Source organism: Convolutriloba macropyga, chromosome 15 (assembly GCF_964194025.1).
Source record: "Convolutriloba macropyga chromosome 15, txConMacr16.3, whole genome shotgun sequence".
NCBI lineage: Eukaryota > Metazoa > Xenacoelomorpha > Acoela > Convolutidae > Convolutriloba > Convolutriloba macropyga.
In genome coordinates this window covers 5,789,917-5,813,968 of record NC_134482.1, presented here as the reverse complement: position 1 = coordinate 5,813,968, position 24,052 = coordinate 5,789,917, and the positions used below count along the sequence as shown (strand labels likewise).

General features: G+C 35.5%; 2 protein-coding genes across 3 annotated transcripts in view; one reads left to right on the top strand and one right to left on the bottom strand.

Annotated features, from left to right (window-relative positions):
- Window positions 1-24,052, bottom strand: part of LOC142354759 (large ribosomal subunit protein mL49-like) — a 423,982-nt gene that overhangs the window by 300,886 nt on the left and 99,044 nt on the right. The gene's annotated exons all lie outside the window — the stretch shown is intronic.
- LOC142353954 (cytochrome P450 2C23-like) overlaps window positions 1-24,052 on the top strand; it is a 38,560-nt gene that overhangs the window by 5,503 nt on the left and 9,005 nt on the right. Inside the window, exons 2-4 of the mRNA XM_075406187.1 lie at window positions 14,467-14,616; window positions 16,121-16,270; window positions 16,669-16,867. Coding sequence (XP_075262302.1) covers window positions 14,474-14,616; window positions 16,121-16,270; window positions 16,669-16,867 — 492 coding nt within the window. The 5' untranslated portion in view covers window positions 14,467-14,473. The remainder of the gene's footprint in view (window positions 1-14,466; window positions 14,617-16,120; window positions 16,271-16,668; window positions 16,868-24,052) is intronic.

Here is a 24,052-nt window from a genome sequence, read left to right as displayed (position 1 = left end):
GGTTTCGAGGTCACGTGCTTCATCTACGTCAGTTGTCTCAAACGTTCGCAAGAGACCGTTGAACGCACTTTCCGTCGGCGTATCTCTTGGTTCAAACTCCTCGCCAAATACGGGTAGAGAGTGCACAGAGTTCATATGCTGAGCATACAAGTGAGAGTCATTAAACCCAAGATGACAACTGCGGCAACAGTTGGTGAATCGCGAGTGCTCGGTCCTCATGTGTTGCTCGAGATTCGAGATTTTTCGCGAAGTAAATTCGCATAATGAACATTGGTAAGTAGGTAAACCAAATTCATCCGGGTGGAAATGATGCTCATGTCTAGTCCGATTGCTAGCTGTACTGAATGAAGAATTGCAATAACGGCAAAGGTACACCATTTTTGAGTTTTGTAATTTGGGTAGCAACAAAAGCTTTAGCTTGAGAAATAACAATCCAATTTGAGAGACGAAAGAACAGAAAATGGTTTCTCGTGTTTCACCGAAACGTAGACCATGGAAAATTTTGCGCGCCAATTTTGAAATTTTAAAATGCTGCAACCTGATTGGTCGGTTTTGGCGGGCTTATTTTATTTCGAATTTTTGTAAAATTTTATATTTTAAAGCTAAATTTTTTCAATTTATTTCTCTAGATACCGTGAGAATAGGTGATCGGGCAACCGATAGACAGAATGCGATGACTTTTTTAATGCAAAAAGTGTAATTGGTTTGCAATTAAACATGTTCTTTTTGAAAAAAAATCCACATGAGGGCGTTGTTTGACTACTGTTTGAAAGTCGATGTTATAGCAACGCTACGCAACGGTTGTGGGAATGAAAAATGCTTGTGGCGTCATGAAACATAGGACCCCGTTGAAAAAACTGCTCCAGCATCATCAGAAAAAAAGTTAGTTTTTTCTGTCAATCAAGTCGTAAATTGTCAAAACATGACAATTACATGACAGTTACACATGTTTTTGCTTTAAAAGCATTTTTCGATGACAGGTCTCAGAATAGAACTTCACATAATGCCGCCGGGGAGTGCAAAAATGCAAAAAAACGGGGTTCTAACTCCTTTTTATCAGGTAGTTGGTGTTCTAATTAATGCCAGATGTTAATGGGACATGAATGGCCAGACGTTTTGGAAATCGGTGAAGGAGCAGTTTCTCGACCTCGATGCTTATGAGCAAACTTGTCAAGCATAGCATTACAAATCTGCAAAAAAATTTTCAATTTTTTTTTAGTTAATTAGTAATTTGGCTAATTAAGCGCTAATTAGCTCTTAATTAAGGGCTAATTAACTCATTAATTAATTGTCTAAATTTGACGAGTGTGATGAGAGTTTTTGTAGCTCATTGTCTGCGGATGCCAATGAAACACTCATTTTCATCCCAACTATTTTTTGGAGCCCACTTTTCTGGGGTCAAAAGTCACTGTTAATATGTTAAAAAACAGCAAAAAGTAGCGTTTTTTAATGTTTTTCTCAAAATTTTTTTCTCAAACATATTCTTTTTTAGCATCGGAACAGCCGGTTGGCTATTAGTTGATTATACCAAACCCTTCTTTTACCGTGTTTTCAATAGTTTAACCTTGTCATTGGATGTTTAATTAGTACAACTTCAAAGTTTTAGCCTGAATTTTGCATTTTTTTCGGCTCTTTTAAGTTATTTTTAGTGCATTTCTGTCAGTTTTTTTTTCAAAACGATTGAGTAGCCTTGTTACCTTTTACATCAAGACACCTATTGTTTGCATCCAAAAAAAATTTTTAGGAATCTTATGATGAATTGTTGGTTTTTCATTCCAAGAAATTTTGTTTTTTGATAACTTTTTTCTTTTTTAATGAGTTTTACAATAGTTCTTATTAGGGATAAGTTGAAAAAATTAGCTGCTATTCAACACTGCAAACAAAGAACTATATGCAATGTATAGTGTAACCAGAGAAAAACTGGTTAAGATTTTGTTTTTCTTGTTTTTTTTAATATGCTGAAACAACTAATTTTTACTGTTTGTACGTTGAAAACTTTTGTAAAATCCAATTCAAAGCACTCCATGAAGGATTATAGTTAAACAAAAGTTGATACTAAAGTTTTAAGCGTGATTTCCATTGGCTAAAACTCTTCTAGGTTCTTTGCTTATGGGTTAATTTAAAAGACAAAGAACAAGTTCAAACATGTTCAATTTGAAAAAAACTGAACTCCTCGCAAAATTTTCATGTATAAACATCAAATAAACGCTTACATATAAACACACAAAAGATATAAATTATGGGAAGCTCTAAATTTAAGCAGAGAAAGTGATGCTGATAAAAAATTTAGTCTTCAAAAAGCACCGAGAGAGAAGAGTCCGACTTTCTTTTTTTAGGTGCTCTGCATAATTTAGGCGTTTCCGAATTGTTTGGTGTGATAGTCTTGTCTTCTCCGTCGCTCTCTTGAACTGGTGTTTTTGGCGATTCAAAGTTTGCCTCTGAAAGCATTGTAGTATCGGGTGTTTCCTGGCTTGTCTGTCCAATTCCAAATATCCAAGGAACTTGATCTATACTGAGTGCTTCAAAAAATGACGGGCTTGTGCTATGAGGCGTTGTTGTAGCGCTAGGGTCACTCAGCGGAGTTGTTGGTAAGCTTTGTCCTGAAGAACTTTCTGGGGATGTGGGCGACAATTGAATTCCCCAAAGACTGGCTAAATTGTCACGAGCATCTTGAGCTCCAAGTTGGTTTTCGAATAGTGGCACACAATCGCAATCGTACTTGAAGAGAAGTTGCTTTGTCTCATCGGGCAAGGTTGCAATGTCTTGCGGTTCACACGACTGCAGTTTTTGTGGTGGCACTAGACCACCAGACGTTATAACACTTCCATGAGTAGGTAAGTTTTTTCCCGGCAAAGTGGCAGCAAAATCGATAATTGATTTTGGTATAATGAAGCGGTCAGATGTAATCCAATTTTTCATAGATAAGTCTTTGTACTGTTGAATAAAAACAACATAATTTTCATACATGGTCTGATATACTAAAGTCCTTTGCCAGGACTCGTCAGAATCAGAGAGCAAGTAAAAAGACATTCTGAAATTTTCGAAATTTGAAAAAATTGTTTAAGCAAGCAACAGAAATCAGATAAAGAAAGATTGAGAGAGAGAGAGTAACTTTAACTTGTGAAGAAAATGGTCTGAAGTGTTATAACTAATTTGGTTTTATGGTTCAAGCACTCCCTTAGGTCACATTTGTTTTCAATCAATTATCTACGATTTTGATCACTTGCATATTACCCACAAGAACACATATTTATTGAAGATAGCTGTTATCAGTGCACACACCAGACCAATGTTTAACGACATATATTTATATGTCCCATTTTTAGGTTTATGTTGTTTTATGCACAGTACTTTCTACATATGTTTTGAATTTTCATTTTATTGCCCAGTCTTCCTAGTACGTGAATGTATACTTTAAGATATCTTATCAATTTGATCTCTGACCTTAAGTGTAATAAAGTTTCATGAACCAAATATGTTCACTGCACGTGCAAAACAGACAAGGGCTTCATAGTAGTTTTTTTACACGTTTTCTCATGCCCCAAATTTTTTTCTGATACGTGTTTTATGTCTTCTTATCAATTTGAACTTTCTTATGCAATAAAAATCCATGGTCTACGCACGTGTTAATAATTGAACAGACATGTGCTTTACAGAAAGTTTACAAGTTGAAAAGAATTAACAGACTCAAGTACGCCGCCGGCGTACTTGAGTCTGTATTTTCACACATGTAAACCTGTTTGCAATTAAAAACAAAGACGACATTTGTTTAATCCAAGCTTGCCGCGCCACTTGAGGCTGAGTGTTTCTTCGAGGTGGTTGTTTCATTTTACATTTCACAAAAACCTGTTATCAGTATAATCAGTGACTAAGTTGAAATATGCCGTTTTCTGCCACAAAAGATTCTGAGTTTGGGGATAGTTATTATGATATTTCAAAGACGGAAAAACGTCTAATCAGGGCCACCCTCAAAACGTATGAGAAGACTGGAACGTATGTGTTTCTGAAACTATTCAAGAAAGTTGACGACAACGACGATTACGAATTTCAACAACGGCTGTCACTGACTACAGAAGAATTTGATAAACTTGTTAAAAAAGCGCCAAAAATTAGGGAAACTTTTCCAATCAGTTCACAAGAAGCTGAATCAAAATCGAAGACTGACGGACCTTCTCCTGCTAAGAAATCGAAATTTAGCACAACATAAAAGTCATGGTTGAGGCAATGTTTGAGCGTTCTCCTAGTTACTTCAAACAGTTTCAGAAACAGTTTAAATTTTTAGTCACTAATGAAAAAAATAACTTGTCAAGCGTGAAAAGTTTTGCAGTGTGTTCCCATTTCGCTTCAGAATTTTGTCAATTGACAACTACAACAACAAAATCTACTAACCATTTTCATGTTCTGATAGATACAACAGAGGCAGCAACAACTTACGATGACATTTTCAAGCGAAACAAAGCTTTCCCCGTATCTTGTTTTTTCACAACTTTTCGATACTTGTTTTCATCAGCAGTGGATTTGGAGACAAAAGGCGATGTCTTTTTTAAATTGAAGTTAGCGGTTGATTTCAACATTAAGAACGAAGAAAAACCTGAGTCTGCAGCAACAGTGCGGAAGCGTTTACCAGCCATTGTTACTTCATCACAACAGCTACAAACGAAAACTGCTGGAAACTCAAACTAAAATAATGGAAATATTGTGAAGTCAGTGAAAACAACAACTGTGGCGCAAAAGTCAGTGCACAACATGATTTTGCCGGGCAAGCAAACTCAAACAGACAATTTCAGTAGTGAAACTTTGCGTAGATTTGAATCAATTTTAACTGGTCCTCACTCTGGTGCTTTTTGTCAGATTATGGATATTTTTGTGAGCGGGTATGGAAATTTGAATATTGATACTGATGTGTTGTTCATTCGTTTTGTGTATGAAGAAAAAATTAAATTTTGAAAAAATTGAATTTCATTCAAATATTAGTAGTGTTAGGTCATCATCATATGAAGAGCAAACCGTATCAAATCATTATCACTACATTTAACAATGGGCTGAAAACTGAAAATAAGATGAGCAATATAAATACAAAAAAGTCCACATAGTTTTGAGTCTCGACTTTGTATGGGCTGGTTTTCTAGAACTTGACATAGCTGAACGTCTCCATGGGTAGAAACCAGTCTTCGATATACATCCTTATAGAACAAAATTGGTTGCCCCAGAGGATCGGCAAAAATCAAATTCTTGTTGTTGTTGACGCATAATAGGAGCCAATGTGTTCCAGCATTGTCAGACGTTGATGCATTGACTATTATAAATGAATTTAGTTGCAAAATTTTAGGGAAATTATTTGCTGCAAAGACACCCAGAAATTTGTGCTTCAGTAGCTTGCAGCGCTGTATTAAATCATTTACTTCGTCTTCGTTCATTAATTTGTCAATATATGGTTTTTCGACACACGTCGTGCACTGTCAACGTAAATTGTACTTGTTTTTTCGCCAATTATAAAAATTTCAATATTGTTTGGAAGAGCCGCTGAGAACTTCAGTTCCACGGTTATTGAACTGTTTGTCAGCTCCGGGTGAATAAAATCATGGGAAGCCTGTTGCGTGCTGGTAAGGTCAAAAACCATAAGGAAATGGCTGGGATACTCGCTCAGTTTAATTCCATGACCGTTGTCAATATAAGCCAAGTCGGATATTGTGTTAAGATAGAGACGTTTATCGTCATCTGTTGATATTGGACTATCCGCTACAGGCAGTCCGTTGCGATAAATATATATTTGTTCGAGACCAAATTTCTGATAATGAAACGGGTTGAGCCTGTTATTGCCTAAGAAAGCTTCGTTAGTGTTTAAACAAATGGCAAGTCTGCGAATTGGTTCCCGCGAGAAAATATCCTCTTGCTTCCAGCTATGGAGACCAGCTGAAGCCAAAAACGTTTTTGTTATGGTTTCGAAGTAGGGATAAGATGCGGGACTACTTAACAAGGTTTTTTTCAATGGCTGACATAACGTCATCATTTAGCGTCATCTTGCGGACATACAAATTGGCCTCTAAAATTTCTACTTTGTAGTGTTTTGCAGGGTCATCGGACATGATGACAAAGTCATCAATAGAGCGTCTGAAAGCAATGCGAAGCGTAACACCGCTAAGCAGATGTCGATCACAGGTGAAGAAGTCAACGGCAACTTTTCCATAAAAAGCGCATTCGGTTGATTTTTTTACTAATTCTTTTCTCCTGTCAATTTCTGTTGTCGCTAACGTAGCCGGGTTCTCTTCGAATGAGTAGCCTTGACATGCTAGCCATGTGTTTTTTGCGTCTTTGTTGTGTGAAAATTCGGTCTCGATAAAACTTTTATGCGCATAGTTCCCGTTGGCATTTGATATTTTCAGTCCATTAGCAGATACCGTACAATCAGAAAATAATGAATGTAATACATTGTTGCAAAAGTATGGAGCATCCGTTTTCGCTTTGTCAGTAGGAGCTCCTGCATCATGTTTCAAATCAGCTCCAGACGACTGAACAATTTCACATTTGATTTCGAGAAAAATATTTTGTAAATCTATAAAATTATTTCGATCACCAGAGACTTCAAACTCTAACATGGGTCCATTTGGACTGTAGACAGGTCCCAATTTTTGGCAGAAACTTCCATCAAACGTTACTAAGAGCGCTGGTTTTTCAAATAAATCCAGAGAACTGTGAGTTGCTTCTGTTGGCAACAAATTAGCGATCATCATTAACTTTGGCGAAAAAATCTGACCGACTTCTTTTCAGGGGCCTCCGAGTGGAAATGATGTTTTTCCGTTTGGTTACTGCTGCTGATTTTTTGGATGAGCTCTTTGAGCGACTTCTTCGTCTAAGTTGTCGTAATGTTTTTTTCCGTGATCCACCAGTCTGTTTTTTTACTGTATTAGTAATTGTGTTTTTCAGCGCTTGTTTTGGAGATTTTTTACTGCTTACTACGTCCAGTAGCTCTGGAACACTCTGTTTCAACAGTTCCCTTCCGATACATTTGGCAGTCGGTAAAATGAATTGACGTGCTAAGGGTAGAGCAACACGGCCAATACCCGCAGCCAAAGCTCCAAAACCACTACCTCTTTGTCGATAGTATCCAGAAAAATGCGGCAAAGAAGTTGCTTGATTTGCGTAGTATGAATCCATTTTAACTTGAAAACTTTTAGAATTGTAACGTCAAGAGAACTTTTCCTGTTCCCGAGAATGGAACCAAGTCATCTGTTTCTGTTCGCAGTTCAATAGAAATGGACTGAATTGTGTTTGTCAATAGCTTTTTGTAATCTAAGTTTGAAAAAACTATTCGATGTGTTGGTGCAACTTCGCACACACTACCGTTTTTTAGGCGCTGTTTTGAATCAATGACCCGTAAAAGAGGCGCTTTAGCATCACCCACGTACTGATATTCAATAATGTTTGCATATACAAATATCAAATGTTTACCAGCCAACAGATCCGCCGGTAGCTCTCCATAATAAGCTTTCGTTTCGTCACTTTTCATTAATTTATCTGCAGTCGTGTTCATTTTATAGCCAATATGGATACCATCGCCATCAGGAACTCCCTCAAAACCAAGGATACTTGGAATTTCCTTGCCTAGAAACGTAATCCCTTCACGTTTTCCAAACAAAATTTCGTATTTTCCAGAATTTTTTATTTCTCTGAAGGAAATGTGAGGCAGTCCGGCTGTACGCTTGATTAATGCTAGAAGCTGATTTACGTTGTCAAATGTCCCTGGCACAAACCCTAATTTTGATCCATTGTATGGTCGTGAGATAACATTGGCTTCTGCAGCCCTCTTCGTAGCTTCTTCATATTCTTTTAAGCTGAAAGCAATGAATTCCCCCTCCACAACGTTTTCAATTTTCGTTGGAAAGATAATTTCACTTAGCGCTACCCTCCAGTCACCAGAAAGTTGAATTTCATCATTAAAAAAGTTTCGAAATGACGCAAGAGTATTTGGTTTGAATATTTGCATCGATGCAGACGATATAACATGTACTGTGAACTCATCTTCAAATTGATTCCGAGCCATTTTACTCGCTGCGTTCACGAACCAGTTGCAATTCTGGTTGATAGAATTTACCCTCTATTTTTTCTTTGTTTGCGTCAATAATAGAGTAGGTTGGCGGTGACAACGTCGGAATATCTGTAATCTCAAATACCTCGTCAGTAAATGATTGTTTGTATCCCTTTCTGAATGCTTCGTCCTTTTTGACAATTCTAACAAAGTCTCCGATATAAAACTTGGGTTTTTGTCGGATACTTGTTTGAGCACTCAGTGAGACCAGCCTCGGTACATCTTTCTTCGTAACCTTATTTGGGGCAAGTTTAGTGACCCGGTTAACACGTGAATTAATTGTGTTCACAAACTGATCCAATTTATCAATGTAAGAGTAAGTCCACTTTTCTTCAAGGTATCTGTAGATAATTTTTTTCAGCGAGCGAATGTTTCTCTCCGCAAAAGCAGACTTTTTTTCGCTTTAGGTGCTATATAAATGAATCCCTCTTTTCTCACACAAGTTTTTGAAAGCTCCAAGAATTTCTTTACCATCGTCAACCCATACTTTTAATGGTTGTTTGTTCTTAATCATTTTTTTGAATGCTTGGGCTGCTTCTGTTGCATATTTCGTTTTCATTGGTTCCACTCTCAGATATCGTGAAAGACAGTCAACTGCTACCAAAAGGTATTTGACATCTCGATTTTACTGTGCAAGTTTATCAACATAAGCTAAATCCAGAGACCAAATTTCATTAATGTCCTTTACAATGACTTTCAGTCTTGGAAACTTTGAACGAATTGAGCGGTACTTTGTGAAGGACGGTTTTGTTTCTAAATATGACCTCACTTTAGCCATTGATATTTTGCTTTGTGTTTGAAGTCGCTTTGGGCTACCAAAAGAAGCAGGGCCTTTTGAATAAAGTTGCTCCAGGGTTTGTCTCTCAGAAGAAGAAAAGATCCCATTTTTTCGGTTGACTCTCTTTTTTGTTTGTCTTTTTGATTTTGACCTTTTTTCCTGTTGTGGCTCGTTTTGGGTTACCGCTTCCTGATTGTGGACTTTGTTGGGTTGGGAAGAATTCTTGTTCACTTTCATAGGCTTGTATAATTTGCTTAGCGTAAGTGTTTACCACAAGTTCAGGCTCAACCGGGAGAAGAGCTAAAATTTTAGAGTATTCTGATTGATCATTTTTTTTAGTAGGCTGCTGTAAATCATACAAAAATTTGGAGACTTGTACACTTGTTGGTTCTTGATTGATGTATAGTAACTTGCTTTCCTCTCCAATTGTAACTGCTTCCGATTGGAGGATAAGATCAAGCAAAATTTCTGCACGTTGGATTTTGTGTTTTTCTTTCAATTTCACTAGCCCCATTATTGATTCAAAACTTGCGGGGGCACTTTCTGGTTTTTTTGTGACAACTGGATCAATTTCGCTGTCATCACTAATCGAGTCCATTTTTTCGGGCTCGTCTACTTGATTTTCCCGCTCTGTTAACACTGGCTCTGTTTGAACTACTCCATCTGTTCTTTCCACGCTGTCCTCGGAACTTGGCATATTTCTTTGCATGAGTGTTAACTGAGCTGCTTTGTTTCTATAGGCTGGGTTGTCGAGAATTTCGCTTTTTAATGGTTGTTTCGACATGAACATTCGCTTCGGAATCAGAACAAATTCTTCTGCATGCATTATGGTTTTTTCAGGTACAGATAACAAGCAAAGCTAACTGTTTTTACTAGTTCTATTTCTCCCGCCAAAATTTCCTTTTTCGTCTTCAAACTTGTCTGTTTAGATAAAATTTTTCTGAATGAGCTTTCTGCGGTTTCTATCAAGTTCTTGTTGATGGGCACGTTACCATTAAGCACGTTCAGGAAGCATTCGCAAAGAAAATAAATAAACTTTTTAGTTGCTGACTTGATTAACTTTTTTAACTTGATATCCGATACTTGTAGCATTTGCTGAAGCATACATATTTCTTTCTCTTTCATCGGTTAAGTTTGTAATAACAGCTTTTGCTGGAGGTAAGTAAAAAATTGAGGGGCCTGGAGGCACAATATTAGAGGAATAACGTAACGCGTCTGACGTTTTTGGGTCGAGATCAATTAATAAATGACCAAAAGGTTGCTTTGTTGCTAACTCGTAACTTTCTTTTAAAAATTGTGTGTTGTTGAGTTGTCGACCAATTAAACCAATTTGTTGAACATCACGAGGCGATTTAAATAAAATAATGTGTGTTGTATTAAGATCAATAGTTCTGGACCATTTGCTCTGTTGAAACAAGTTGTGTTTCACGTATATCACACTGATTTTCTTATGACGTCCAGCTGTCGCTAATTTAGAAAATTCTTTATCATTAAAAATTTCTTCACATGAATCGTCAAATACCAAAAGGCAATCATCTAGTTCTGATATTTGCTCAAAACTGGAAAACTTCAAAAACTGAATGTTTATTTTTCTCTCAATGAACTGAAATTTAGGTTGGTCATGCTGGTAGAAATAAAATATTGATTCAAACTTGGGTGAGAAGGTGTTTTGAAGTAACATTTTGAAAATCAATTCAGTTTTTCCACAACATGATGGGCCACAAACAGCCATAAAAAGTCTATCGGTAGTTGAAATTATTTTATTCATAGTTTCGGGTTAGGTAGAGCGTATCCAACTGTGCAAGAAAGGAGTGAAAACCAGAATGTTGATTCTTCACAATCGTGTTTAAAAAACACCAATTTGACCAAAGAAACACCTATAGGAAAAATTATTATGAAAATTTGGGTAAAATAAACCACCTCAGATCTTGGAACTCTGGAGTTACAAAACCGCCAAGATCGCCTTTCTTGGTGATTTTCGTCAAAAACTAAGTCAGTTATAGCTCCTCCAGCGTCAATGGTGTCCTCGGGTTGGGTCATTTGAAACAGTTTATTAAATTAAACAATGAATTGAAAATCAGACTCATGCATAATTAATTGACAATAAAAAATTCATAACAAACAAATTGTGAGTTTTCATCAGTTTTTTTGTAAGCAATAGTATAGTTTGCATTCACATTGTCAGTTTTATCTCTGAATACAACTGACTCAACGTTGCTGTCTCTGATGCTCTCCTTAATTTCAGCCGGAAGACGTTCATCTGTTGGAGATATCTGAACTGGTACTGCATGCTTGGGCATAGGTAAAGGGATTAGTTTCAGTCTTCGCGCTTTCTCTTGAATAGACATGGTATAATTTGAAATATTCTAAGAGGGAAAGGTATTTTTTCAGTGTCTCTATTTCTGTTTCAGTACAGGTAACTTGTTGCTTCCTTAGCACAGTTTGACCACGGGTATCAACTTTCTCTTCTTTAACAAATGTAACGGTTAGCTGTTCTTCAGCCGTTATGTAACTGTAAACTGTCAAATTTGGAGACAAATTCACTTGAAGGAGAGATGGAGTTGATTTTTCCAAACGACGACTCATTTGTCAGCCACTGGTAAAACAATTTGGACTTCTTAGAAGCACAATGTCTACTTCGTTGTCGTTTGGGACAACTTACCGCATGTAATTCTTAAATTGGTATGTCGCGATATAATTTTAGGTTTTCAACCTTTGGACATAACAACGTCTCCAAATTGATAACGTCTCTTTGGAGTAACTTCTTCAAAGTGTCCGCCTTTTCAGTTCCTTTTGCATAAAATTCGGCAAACGGAAAACGAAGTTTGATGCTTTGAATAATTTGCTGCAAATAGCAATAGGGGTAATCTCCGCTCTCCCAAGCCAAACCATGAAGAAATTTTGAAACCCACTGGTAAGACTTTTGTTCACTTGAGGAAAGTATATTGAATGAACTTGGGGGTAGGAAAGAAACTGTATCACTGTAATTATGAGAACACACAGAAAGCACTTTGATTATAAAACCCGATTTCTTTTGTCGAAAGCCTTCAATATCAAGAACAACTGGTCGCAGTTTCAACATTCCAATAAACTGAACAAATTTTTCTTAAATGTCTTCACATAGAGACAGAAAGCTATGCCTGTCACGTGACCGAGATGCTCATTTGTGACTGGACAGGGCAATACGTAAGAATAACCTGGTCCTTTTTCGCTGTGTTCAAAGACAAAACCGGAAGCGTCATGGAGAATAGCATGCAACCTTAAAATTTTGTAAGCTTTGAAGTATTTGTCAAGTGTAGAATTGTGATACCAATGAGCCCACCATAGGGTCTTAACTTCAATGCAATATCCAAATCAAGATCAGGATCCAAGTAAAAACAAGTTGCTAAGAAATACAGATACCTTTCACTATACCCTGAATATTCTTTTTTCACTTCCTGGTATAACTCGTGAATACTTTTCAAATCTACCGTTGCAATCGTTGCCATTGGGCACTCCTCTGAGAAATGACACTTCAAACCTATTCACCCAATTTTTGTTGTATAGGGAATAAATAGAAACATAGAAAACAAAAATATTGAGAAATTGCATTTTAATTCAACCAATCCTATTCGCACTGTTAAGGTTTTCAACGGTGACCCATTTAACTCCCCCCCCATCTTTCCACCCCTATACTGTTATGACCGCTTAGGATAATCCCCTTTATTCCCATGTTTATTCATCGTAAAAATACCTACTTGAAATAACCCCCTATATTCCCATGTTTAAGTATCGTAAAAAATACCCATTTGAAAACCCCCTATATTCCCATGTTTAATTATCGTATTATTACCCAATCAGCATAAGGCTCCATAAGCACACGTTTAGGATCCCAGGAATGCCAAATTGGGATCACTCTCTATATTCACATTTTTAAGTATCGTAAAAAAATACCCACCTAAAAAACCCCTATATTCCCATGTTTAAGTATCATAAAAGACCCAATTAAAGTCATCCCCTATATTCCCATGTTTAATTATCACAAGGATTACCCTCTCACGATGACCCACTGAACTCACATATTTTAGATCATAGGAATACCCACTCATGATCACTCCCTATATTCCCATGTTTAGTATCGCATGAATACCCCCCCCCCGCTCTTAACGCTCTTATTATTTACTACTTATATTTAACGTGGAAAATTAATCCTTTAGCGCACACAAAGAATCAAATGTGGAATGCAAATGCGATATAATAATTTATTATGTCCTCTGACTACGTTATACGGGAATTTGTGGAACCAATCAATGTTTTATGTGTCATATATGACCTTGTATGATTTCCAGGAAATTTTTCCAACATCAAATGAAAATGAAATATATACAGTTTTTAGGCTTTGAATTTTTTTATATGATCCCTGTATGATTTCTAAGAAATCATATATGATCCTTGTATGACTACTAAGAAATCATACAAATCTTATATGACCTTGTATGAATACTAGGAATCATATATGACCTAGTATGACTACTAGGAATTTTGTATGATGAGCAACCCGGGTTTATTTGAGGTCAGTTATAAAAGAATATTAATTTTTTTTCCTTAATATTAGTAAGGTGAAATCCACAAGCGGATATTCGGCGAAATTAGGTCCATTCAAATTTCGATATGCGTTGGCGTCGTTATATTGCAGATATCGTTTCATATAAGAACAATATTTCTGATAAAATTATGAATACCCAATCACGCACTCCCAAAAACACCCCCAAAAACATTGCGTTGCAAAAGTTTCTTTGCTAATTTGCTAGTTTTTTTGTCCTTTGGGAACAACAGTGAGAGTACTTCCTCAAAAATTCCCGTCTAACGTCATTGTTATCCTCGATGAAAAAGTTATCCTTATGGTGGAAAAATGTGACGGAATTTTATTGGATAACGTAACCATTGTCGACGATTTTGAGCATCAATTGGCCTACAACCTTACAGATCGAGCTTATTTGATAATTAATTCAGACCAAATTCAGGGACTTAATTGTTCTTGTGAACCGTGATATGGGTGGTTGCAAAACTGCTAATTGAAATCTTAATCCACAATTAGTATTGCAGGAGACTTTTCTGTAATAAGTTAGCAGTAATTTTCCGTTCAGTTCGATCTAATTCAAATGATGTACACTAAAGCGGTTATTTGAAGTGTAACAACGGCGCAGACAAATATGACGAGCATTTCCAAACGTAAGCAAATTTGAACTAAATTTGCGTACTGTCACAAATGCTTACACACGGGTCACGCATCATAAAACTTTCTTTGATTTCGTTCAAGGATCATATATGATTTCCTGGATTTCGTAGAAAGATCTCACTAAAAAATTGAGTATGAACAGTATGAAAACATGTATGATCCTTGAAATCCATGAAATGAAAGGAATTTCAACCAGGGTTAACCTTAAAACATGGTTGTCAATAGCACTGACTTTCTCAAGTAAATTTAATTGAGCAAACTAACTTTTGCTACGTAATGATATACTATAAAAGTATGCCATGCAGAACCTGTATGGTGACGAAAAAACAAAGGAGCTGCGCTTTTCAAAGAGCAGTTTGAACGTTCACTCTTGTTAATTATGAGATAAACAATGTTGGAGTATTTCGTTTTACCAATTGTTCTTATTGTGACGTGGTTATGGTGGAAATCCCGGCCAGCTGGTCTGCCTCCTGGTCCAATAAGCTTGCCTCTGATTGGAAATCTTTATTGCGTAGCTGCTGATGAGAACTTCTGGCATCTCAATTCTTAAAAAAATAGCGAATCTATGTTTTTTTCTGAGGGGCTTCAGTGCATATCAATCCCACACAAAGTGGGTTTTTATAAAACTCAATAAACAAAGTTTTTCTACGAAATTGTTATTTACTCATCTCTTCAACCAATGTTTTTGCTGCTCGATTCAACAAATGACCTGCAAAAAGGTTAAGAAAGAAAAAATTGTACAAAAAACTACTGAATACAGATCAAAAATTTCATGTTTTGTAGAATAAAATGTGACAGCAACAGAAAAACGTTTTGTGACAGCTTAGGAAAAAACAGAGCAAATTATCAGCAAAACAGGCAAAGCAGAGCAAATTATCAGCTATATCAACACTTTTGCAAAGCTTCAAAAGCAGAAACAAATTATCAATAATTTGCATAATTTTTCCAAAACTATTGCACATCTGAGGCAAATAAAAACCATTATGGAAGATATGGATTCCGTTGAAAGTAGCAAAATTTGGTGTTTTGATTTGAAAAACGTGGACACTGTTGACATTGGTCTTCTGGTTTTTGTTGATGTCAGCGTTTTAAAATTTATTTGAACCAGAGCATTAAGTTTGAAACCTTTATCGAAGTTATGTCACAGCTGATTTCTACGTGGATGATATATGAAAAACTATTACCCCCAATTGATAGTTTAAATCATTAATAATGAAGAAAAGAATTTTCTTAGGTTATGTAATGCACACGCCCCAAGATTTTTTTTCCTCCAAAACCTATTATCAGCAAAAAAAACAACAGAGGCCAAAACGAGCTACAAACTGGAGGCAAATTTTGCCTCAGAGCGCTTCTTTGCTAGGAGAAATCACTATCAAAATTGTTATGAAACAAAATGCAATGATGAGAGGCCAGCTTGGCAGTCAGAAACATTTTTTTTGTTCTACCTCTACTTTTGCAGGGAGATATCTCTTAACTACAATGTACACTTACTATACAATTTTCTTTTAAAGTTTACTATCAGAAACTTCTATTCATTAATATCGATAAAAATATAAAATTTTTCCACAGACTTAACACCAAACGACATCTTTTGCTCTTATTGTCTGACAATCACTGCCTACTAATTCAAGCCTATGGGTCTTCCCCCAGTCCATTTAATTTCCATTTTGTGAGCCATTTTTGATATACGAAACTAAGATACAATTCTTGATATCTGTTTTTATATTGAATTCAGAGTTTTTTATTGCGCGTTTTAATAATAGATTTCATGGTTTCACGAGCAATTTTTAATCAGTTTAAGAAAAAGTTGAAACAATTATCATTAAATATATTGAAAATCTGAATCGAAAACTATTTTCCCTTAAAATAATTTTTCAGACCAGAAGAAAAATTTGCCATAACAGAAAAAATAGTTTAGAAAGTGAAAAAGAATTTCTGCGTTTTGAAAGATTATTGAAAATATTATTGAAAGCAATTTTAATTAATTTAGCCAGTAACTTTACCAAGATCAATTGAATTGAGTGTCGATGCTAAAAAGTGTGCAAATGGATAAGCTGCACAAGAAGTACGGACCGGTAATGTCTCTGTCCCTGGTTGGAAAAGGAATCTGGGATATCTGGTTTCAGGGATTCGATCTCATGAAGGAAGTGCTACACGATCAGCGATTCTCATCCAGAACTACATTCAGGGAAAACTTTTTTTCATGATTTTCTTGCTGTCTTAAGTCTAATTCAAAGTCCGAATTTTGCATCTACCGAACTCTCAAGAATCTTAAAATATAATTCTAAAGCAATGGAAAACTGATAGAGAAAAAACATTACGAGCCAGCACCCCTACTATTGGAAAATCATATTTAGTATGTATCCCTATAGTTTTATTGTTCCTTTCAGTGAATCGAGCAATTGAAACTGAAACAGTTCAGATAGACAGAGACCAAAGAAAAATTTGATAATAATTTTTAGAAATGGGAGAACAAATTGAAAAGAAATCATGATACCTGTGAACATGCAAATTGATAATTGAACGAAAAGAGAAGCTCATAGTACTTATTTTGCCGATTGTTAAAAAGACCGCATTTTGTCTTAGTGTGTTCGACAATATCGGCGCGGATAGAGGTGTCGTGTTTGCTTCGGGAGAAGCCTTCAAAGTGAAGAGACGTCTGACAATGCAAATCCTGAGAGCACTTGGAGTTGGTAAATCTGCTTTTTCAACTGGGATAGAAGAAGAAGCGAACAACCTCTTACTACATCTTGATCAATTCATAGGAAAAGACATTTACATTCAGGCAAGTTTTTCCATTTTTGCACGTCTTGAAAAACCGCAGTACAGCACGTTGGTTTTGACGCAAATGCAGCAATTTTCACCCAATGTCTATGCAATTAATGAAATCAATTAATTTTTACCCAATTATAATCGGAGCTGAGAAACTAAACCAATTTTTTTGCTCCAATTGGCTCAAATAAAAAATGGCAATTGTGGCCTTTCTGTTACCAAACAAAGTCTCTCACCAAAAAGTCTGTTCCACTGAAACCACAGTTTCAATCGAGCACCTCTGCCAATTTTTTGAGGCTTTCGAAAAAAGTTTAAAAAAACAATTTTGGTTTCCGCAGAGCAGACCATTATCACCTTGCCAGCCAGCGCCCCGACCATTTGGTCAGTTTACGTCTTTAATTCCTCAAAATGATTCTTAATATATGTAGAAAAGGCCAATCTGGATACAGCAACAAAGGACCGATTATACTTATAAGTAATTACACAATGTTTGACTTTTGTGACCAAAATTCTAGAGATCATCGCGTTTTTAATTAAATGAAGGGGCGCTGCCTCTTAATGCAATTAAAATGAAACAAGAATTCTCAACGAAAGTCTATTCAAATGCATTTGACACTAAAAATCGGCCGAATTGGCCTTTAAAATGACTTTAAACTTACCGGCTATCAACTCTTTTTTGAGGTTGAAGCTTTATTTATGAAAGACTAATCAGTTTGCAAAATTTCGGAGCTTATCTTTAGAAATAACAGCGCGAACTTGAGCGATGCAGTTTGAGTGAAATCTAGATCATAATTGCTAAGAAACAAAAACGAAACACGCATTGCAAAGTCAATATTTTGTCAGAAGGACGAAGAATGAAGTACAGAGGATATCGCATCCGGTGAACACAATTTGATTTCAGCAGAAAAAAGTTCAATGAAAGACTTACTATAAACTAATACCAGACTTTGTTAGACGCCAAATTTTAACTTCCAAAGGCCCATTCGATGAGACAAAATTGATTTTCTGTTCCTCGCAAGCAACAGTACCTTTGATGGCATTAATTGGTGTTTTTAGGCTAAATAAAATAGAAAATGTATTTAAAAAAAAGATTGCAATTTAAAAAGCAAGCATACTTGACCTTTTTAAAAACTTGGGCATTTTTGGATTTCTCTGAAAAAATGGTAAAAAATATTTTCCTTGCAAACTATTTATTACCAAAAACAGCAACAGAAAAAAACTGCATAAAAAATCTCTCGGCGATCTTAAATGCGGAATAAAAGAAAGGATGCGGTAAGTGCAAAAATATATCAAACAACTGTTTCTTTTTTGCGCACTGTCGGAGCAAACATTTTTGATCATTGAAATCTGATCATTTCATGATGTATTTTTGCAATAATTTGGCTTTATTTTCTGTGTAAAACAACCAAATGTTCTGGATACCAAAAAAATTAAACGAAACAGAAGGGTGGTTGAAAAACCGTGTATGAGGAGTTAAATAAAAAAACTGAAACGAATTTTTAATGCTGTTATTGTAGTAGTGTAATTTTGGATGGAAACTCAGTGAAGAATCGTTGAAAGATTTATTTTGATTTATGGTTTAGAAGCATGTTGTGATTGCAGGAGAAATTCGGTTGATATCTTACGAAATAATGCAAACAATTGTTTGAGTTTTCATGTTCAAATTGCATCACTCAGTTTAAATGGGGTAAAATTTTGGGAGAATGAAAATATCTATTTCATATCCCAACCCAGATTTTTTAAAAAAAGTTTGATAATTGGGGTTGGTAGAACGAATAAATTATTGCTCGGATTTCTATTTAAAGCACAACATAAACAAATAAAACAACATAAATTTTGTTTGGAAGAGTTTTGGCAGAGAGAAACACAGTTGTTGGAATTATAAGCCGCTGAACTTTCAACCCCCTCAATTCAATAAAACCGAATTTCCTCTGGCCCAATGGGCCTCAATTTTTTTTGGTGATTCGTTGGACATTTGCCTAGGCAATGAAAAACAACAAGTTATTTCTGCTATCCCAACGCTGCGCATTTTGCATTTTTAAGATAAACAAAAAAAGCGGTAACTAAAAAACTGTTTGCACTTTCGAGAAATAAACTAACTTTTAAGCAATATGTTAGTTGCAGCATTCGCTCCGGAAAAAGCATTTCAACTAGGAAGCATTAAAATACCGAAGTGTTAACGAATGTTAAAACCGTCCAAAAAAATATCCTATCATTTTTGCATATAGAATCTCACATTAAAATAAGTCCAAACAAATTTTGCTACCTCCTTAGGGGAAGCAAAGAAAGATACCTGCAGAATAATTTGAACAAGTAGCTAATGCTAAAAAAAACAAATTACATGTACTGGAATCGGAGTTCTGAAGCATCAATCGTAAGTTTCCGAAAAATTTCAAACGAAGAAAATTATGGAACAAAAACGAAACACGCTTTGCAAAGTCAATATTTTGTCAGAGGGACGAAGCTTGAAGTACAAAGGATTTCGCATCCAGTGAGCACAATTTGATTTCAGCAGAAAAAAGTTCAATGAAAGACTTACTATAAACTAATACTAGACTTTGTTAGACGCCAAATTTTAACTTCCAAAGGCCCATTCGATGAGACAAAATTGATTTTCTGTTCCTCGCAAGCAACAGTACCTTTGAAGGCATTAATTGGTGATTTCAGGCTAAATAAAATAGAAAATTTATTTAAAAAAAAAGATTGCAATTTAAAAAGCAAGCATACTTGGCCTTTTTAAAAACTTGGGCATTTTTGGATATCTCTGAAAAAATGGTAAAAAATATTTTCCTTGCAAACTATTTATTACCAAAAACAGCATCAGAAAAAAACTGCATAAAAAATCTCTCGGCGATCTTAAAAGCGGAATAAAAGAAAGCATGCGGTAAGTGCAAAAATATATCAAACAACTGTTTCTTTTTTGCGCACTGTCGGAGCAAACATTTTTGATCATTGAAATCTGACCCTTTCATGATGTATTTTTGCAATAATTTGGCTTTGTTTTCTGTGTAAAACAACCGAATGTTCTGGATACCAAAAAAATCAAACGAAACAGAAGGGTGGTTGAAAAACCGTGTATGAGGAGTTAAATAAAAAAAACTGAAACGAATTTTTAATGCTGTTATTGTAGTAGTGTAATTTTGGATGGAAACTCAGTGAAGAATCGTTGAAAGATTTATTTTCATTTATGGTTTAGAAGCATGTTGTGATTGCAGGAGAAATTCGGTTGATATCTTACGAAATAATGCAAACAATTGTTTGAGTTTTCATGTTCAAATTGCATCACTCAGTTTAAATGGGGTAAAATTTTGGGAGAATGAAAATATCTATTTCATATCCCAACCCAGAATTTTTAAAAAAAGTTTGATAATTGGGGTTGGTAGAACGTATAAATTATTGCTCGGATTTCTTTTTAAAGCACAACATAAACAAATAAAACAACATAAATTTTGTTTGGAAGAGTTTTGGCAGAGAGAAACACAGTTGTTGGAATTATAAGCCGCTGAACTTTCAACCCCCTCAAATCAATAAAACCAAATTTCCTCTGGCCCAATGGGCCTCAATTTTTCTTTGGTGATTCGTTGGACATTTGCCTAGGCAATGAAAAACAACAAGTTATTTCTGCTATCCCAACGTTGCGCATTTTGCATTTTTAAGATAAACAAAAAAAGCGGTAACTAAAAAACTGTTTGCACTTTCGAGAAATAAACTAACTTTTAGGCAATATGTTAGTTGCAGCACTCGCTCCGGAAAAAGCATTTCAACTAGGAAGCATTAAAATACCGAAGTGTTAATGAATGTTAAAACCGTCCAAAAAAATATACTATCATTTTTGCATATAGAATCTCACATTAAAATAAGTCCAAACAAATTTTGCTACCTCCTTAGGGGAAGCAAAGAAAGATACCTGCAGAATAGTTTGAACAAGTAGCTAATGCTAAAAAAACATATTACATGTACTGGAATCGGAGTTCTGAAGCATCAATCGTAGGTTTCCGAAAAATTTCAAACGAAGAAAATTATGGAACAAAAACGAAACACGCTTTGCAAAGTCAATATTTTGTCAGAGGGACGAAGCATGAAGTAAAGAGGATATCGCATCCGGTGAACACAATTTGATTTCAGCAGAAAAAAGTTCAATGAAAGACTTACTATAAACTAATACTAGACTTTGTTAGACGCCAAGTTTTAACTTCCAAAGGCCCATTCGATGAGACAAAATTGATTTTCTGTTCCTCGCAAGCAACAGTACCTTTGATGGCATTAATTGGTGTTTTCAGGCTAAATAAAATAGTAAATTTATTTTAATTAAAAGATTGCAATTTAAAAAGCAAGCATACTTGACCTTTTTAAAAACTTGGGCATTTTTGGATTTCTCTGAAAAAATGGTAAAAAATATTTTCCTTGCAAACTATTTATTACCAAAAACAGCAACAGAAAAAAACTGCATAAAAAATCTCTCGGCGATCTTAAATGCAGAATAAAAGAAAGCATGCGGTAAGTGCAAAAATATATCAAACAACTGTTTTTTTTGCGCATTGTCGGAGCAAACATTTTTGATCATTGAAATGTGATCGTTTCATGATGTATTTTTGCAATAATTTGGCTTTGTTTTCTGTGTAAAACAACCAAATGTGCTGGATACCGAAAAAATTAAACAAAACAGAAGGGTGGTTGAAAAACCATATATGAGGACTTAAATAAAAAAAACTGAAACAAATTTTTAATGCGGTTATTGTAGTAGTGTAATTTTGGATGGAAACTCAGTGAAGAATCGTTGAAAGAGTTATTTTGATTTATGGTTTAGAAGCATGTTGTGATTGCAGGAGAAATTCGGTTGCTATCTTACGAAATAATGCAAACAATTGTTTGAGTTTTCATGTTCAAATTGCATCACTCAGTTTAAATGGGGTAAAATTTTGGGAGAACGAAAATATCTATTTCATATCCCAACCCAGATTTTTTTAAAAAAAAGTTTGATAATCGGGGTTGGTAGAACGAATAAATTATTGTTCGGATTTCTTTTTAAAGCACAACATAAACAAATAAAACAACATAATTTTTGTTTGGAAGAGTTTTGGCAGAGAAAAACACAGTTGTTGGAATTATAAGCGGCTGAACTTTCAATCCCCTCAAATCAATAAAACCGAAATCCTCTGGAACCCATGGGCCTCAGTTTTTCTTTGGTGATTCCGTGGACATTTGCCTAGGCAATGAAAAAGAACAAGTTATTTCTGCTATCCCAATGCTGCGCATTTTGCATTTTTAAGATAAACAAAAAAAGCGGTAACTAAAAAACTGTTTGCACTTTCGAGAAATAAACTAACTTTTAAGCAATATGTTAGTTGCAGCACTCGCTCCGGAAAAAGCATTTCAACTAGGAAGCATTAAAATACCGAAGTGTTAACGAATGTTAAATTCGTCCAAAAAAATTTCCTATCATTTTTGCAATTAGAATCTCACATTAAAATAAGTCCAAACAAATTTTGCTACCTCCTTAGGGGAAGCAAAGAAAGATACCTGCAGAACAATTTGAACAAGTAGCTACTGCTAAAAAAACATATTACATGTACTGGAATTGGAGATCTGAAGCATCAATCGTAAGTTTCCGAAAAATTTCAAACGAAGTAAATTATGGAACTCTGGTCAAACTTTCCGCACATTAACCTAACATGAGTTCCAAAACTCGGCCAACCTTGTACGCCCACTATTGTTTTTTTCTGTTTAGGTCAAAGTTTAATCGAAACGACACGTTGCGTAACACTTATAAAGACTGCTAAATGTGGGTACCCATAGGCACAAGAAAAATTATCAGAACATAAGAACATAAGCAAATTATAGAAAAGGAATCTTCTAGCGGAGCAGTTGATTCTCAGTGAGAAACAAGAGTACTTGTTTAGAATGTTGTCTATGAAACAACATTGTTGCGTGGTTCTAGTGAGTGAAACTGCAGTTAACTTTAGTGACTTTGTTTGTTGTTAAAATAATAACTTTTATTTAGCTGTCTACCAAATGAGGAAGAGATGGAAAACTTTCAAAATTTCATATATAACTCGACAAAAACAATGTGAAAAAAATGCTGGATTCACAAATGCAACAATAAATTACCACGTGCTTTGAACTAAGAAATCATAATTTCATCTGGTTTTATCAACAACACTTGTTTCATTTTGAGCTTGAGTTCTTCTTAAGCATAAAGCATTTCAGTATTTAAAGTGTTTAAAGCGAGTCTAATTAACAAAAATAAGTGTTGGGACGCAACATTTAATGGCCCGCCGAAAAATAGGATAAGGATAAAGTAGTCAAAGCATTAGGCACCCAGAGCATTCGCTCTCTCAAAATTTTGTTGATAACCTAAAAAGGGGAAACTTGAAGGGAAATTGAAAAGTGGACCCCCCCACTAGATACCATCTTCCCCCAACATGTTACTCAAGTTGATCAACTTGTAAAACTAGATTGATTAACCTAACAAAGGGACCCGGTAGAGGATATCTATTGGGGCAACTGTATAATCGAGACTCTGCATATTTTTTTCGGAAAACTTCAGGGGAAGTCAATCTCTCTTTCTAGTTCTCATCGAGAACTCGGTTTATGTTAGCTTAATTTGCCCCCTGAAGTACTAAGACTAAGTTCTCGCGTTAAAATGGGCCGCAATTTTGTTGGGGGGATAGATACAACCCTATATTTACAACTTTCACGCTGTTTTAACTTGTTTTCTGAGTTTTTAGTCACAAAAAATTTACAACAACAGATAAAGACAAAGAATACAGCCAGAGAATACAACTAAAGAACAGTATCAAGACCAAAGCAAAGAACAGTGAGACAACAGCATATCAAAAACATGCCAGAAAATCTAGAACTTCTTCGAAAGTCGCGTGGGGCTCACAGAAGAGTTGCAACAAAACTCTACAATGAAGCAGACGGCATAATGAACAAAACCGTTCACACTTCTCGACGAAGAGGATCTTATCCAATTGCAGCAGATAGCTGACTTATTGAAGAAGAAGCAAGCCTTCCTATCTGAGCAAAACCAAAAGATTCAGTCTCTTTTTGATGATCCCGACAACTTGGACGATGAAATTGTTGAGACAGAGGAGTATGATGACAAGAAATGCCAGAACATTGACTATGTTCATCGGTTTGTTCAGCGAAAGACAAGTCACTCGTCACAAGAGGGCTCATTTGCAGCCGGAAGCAC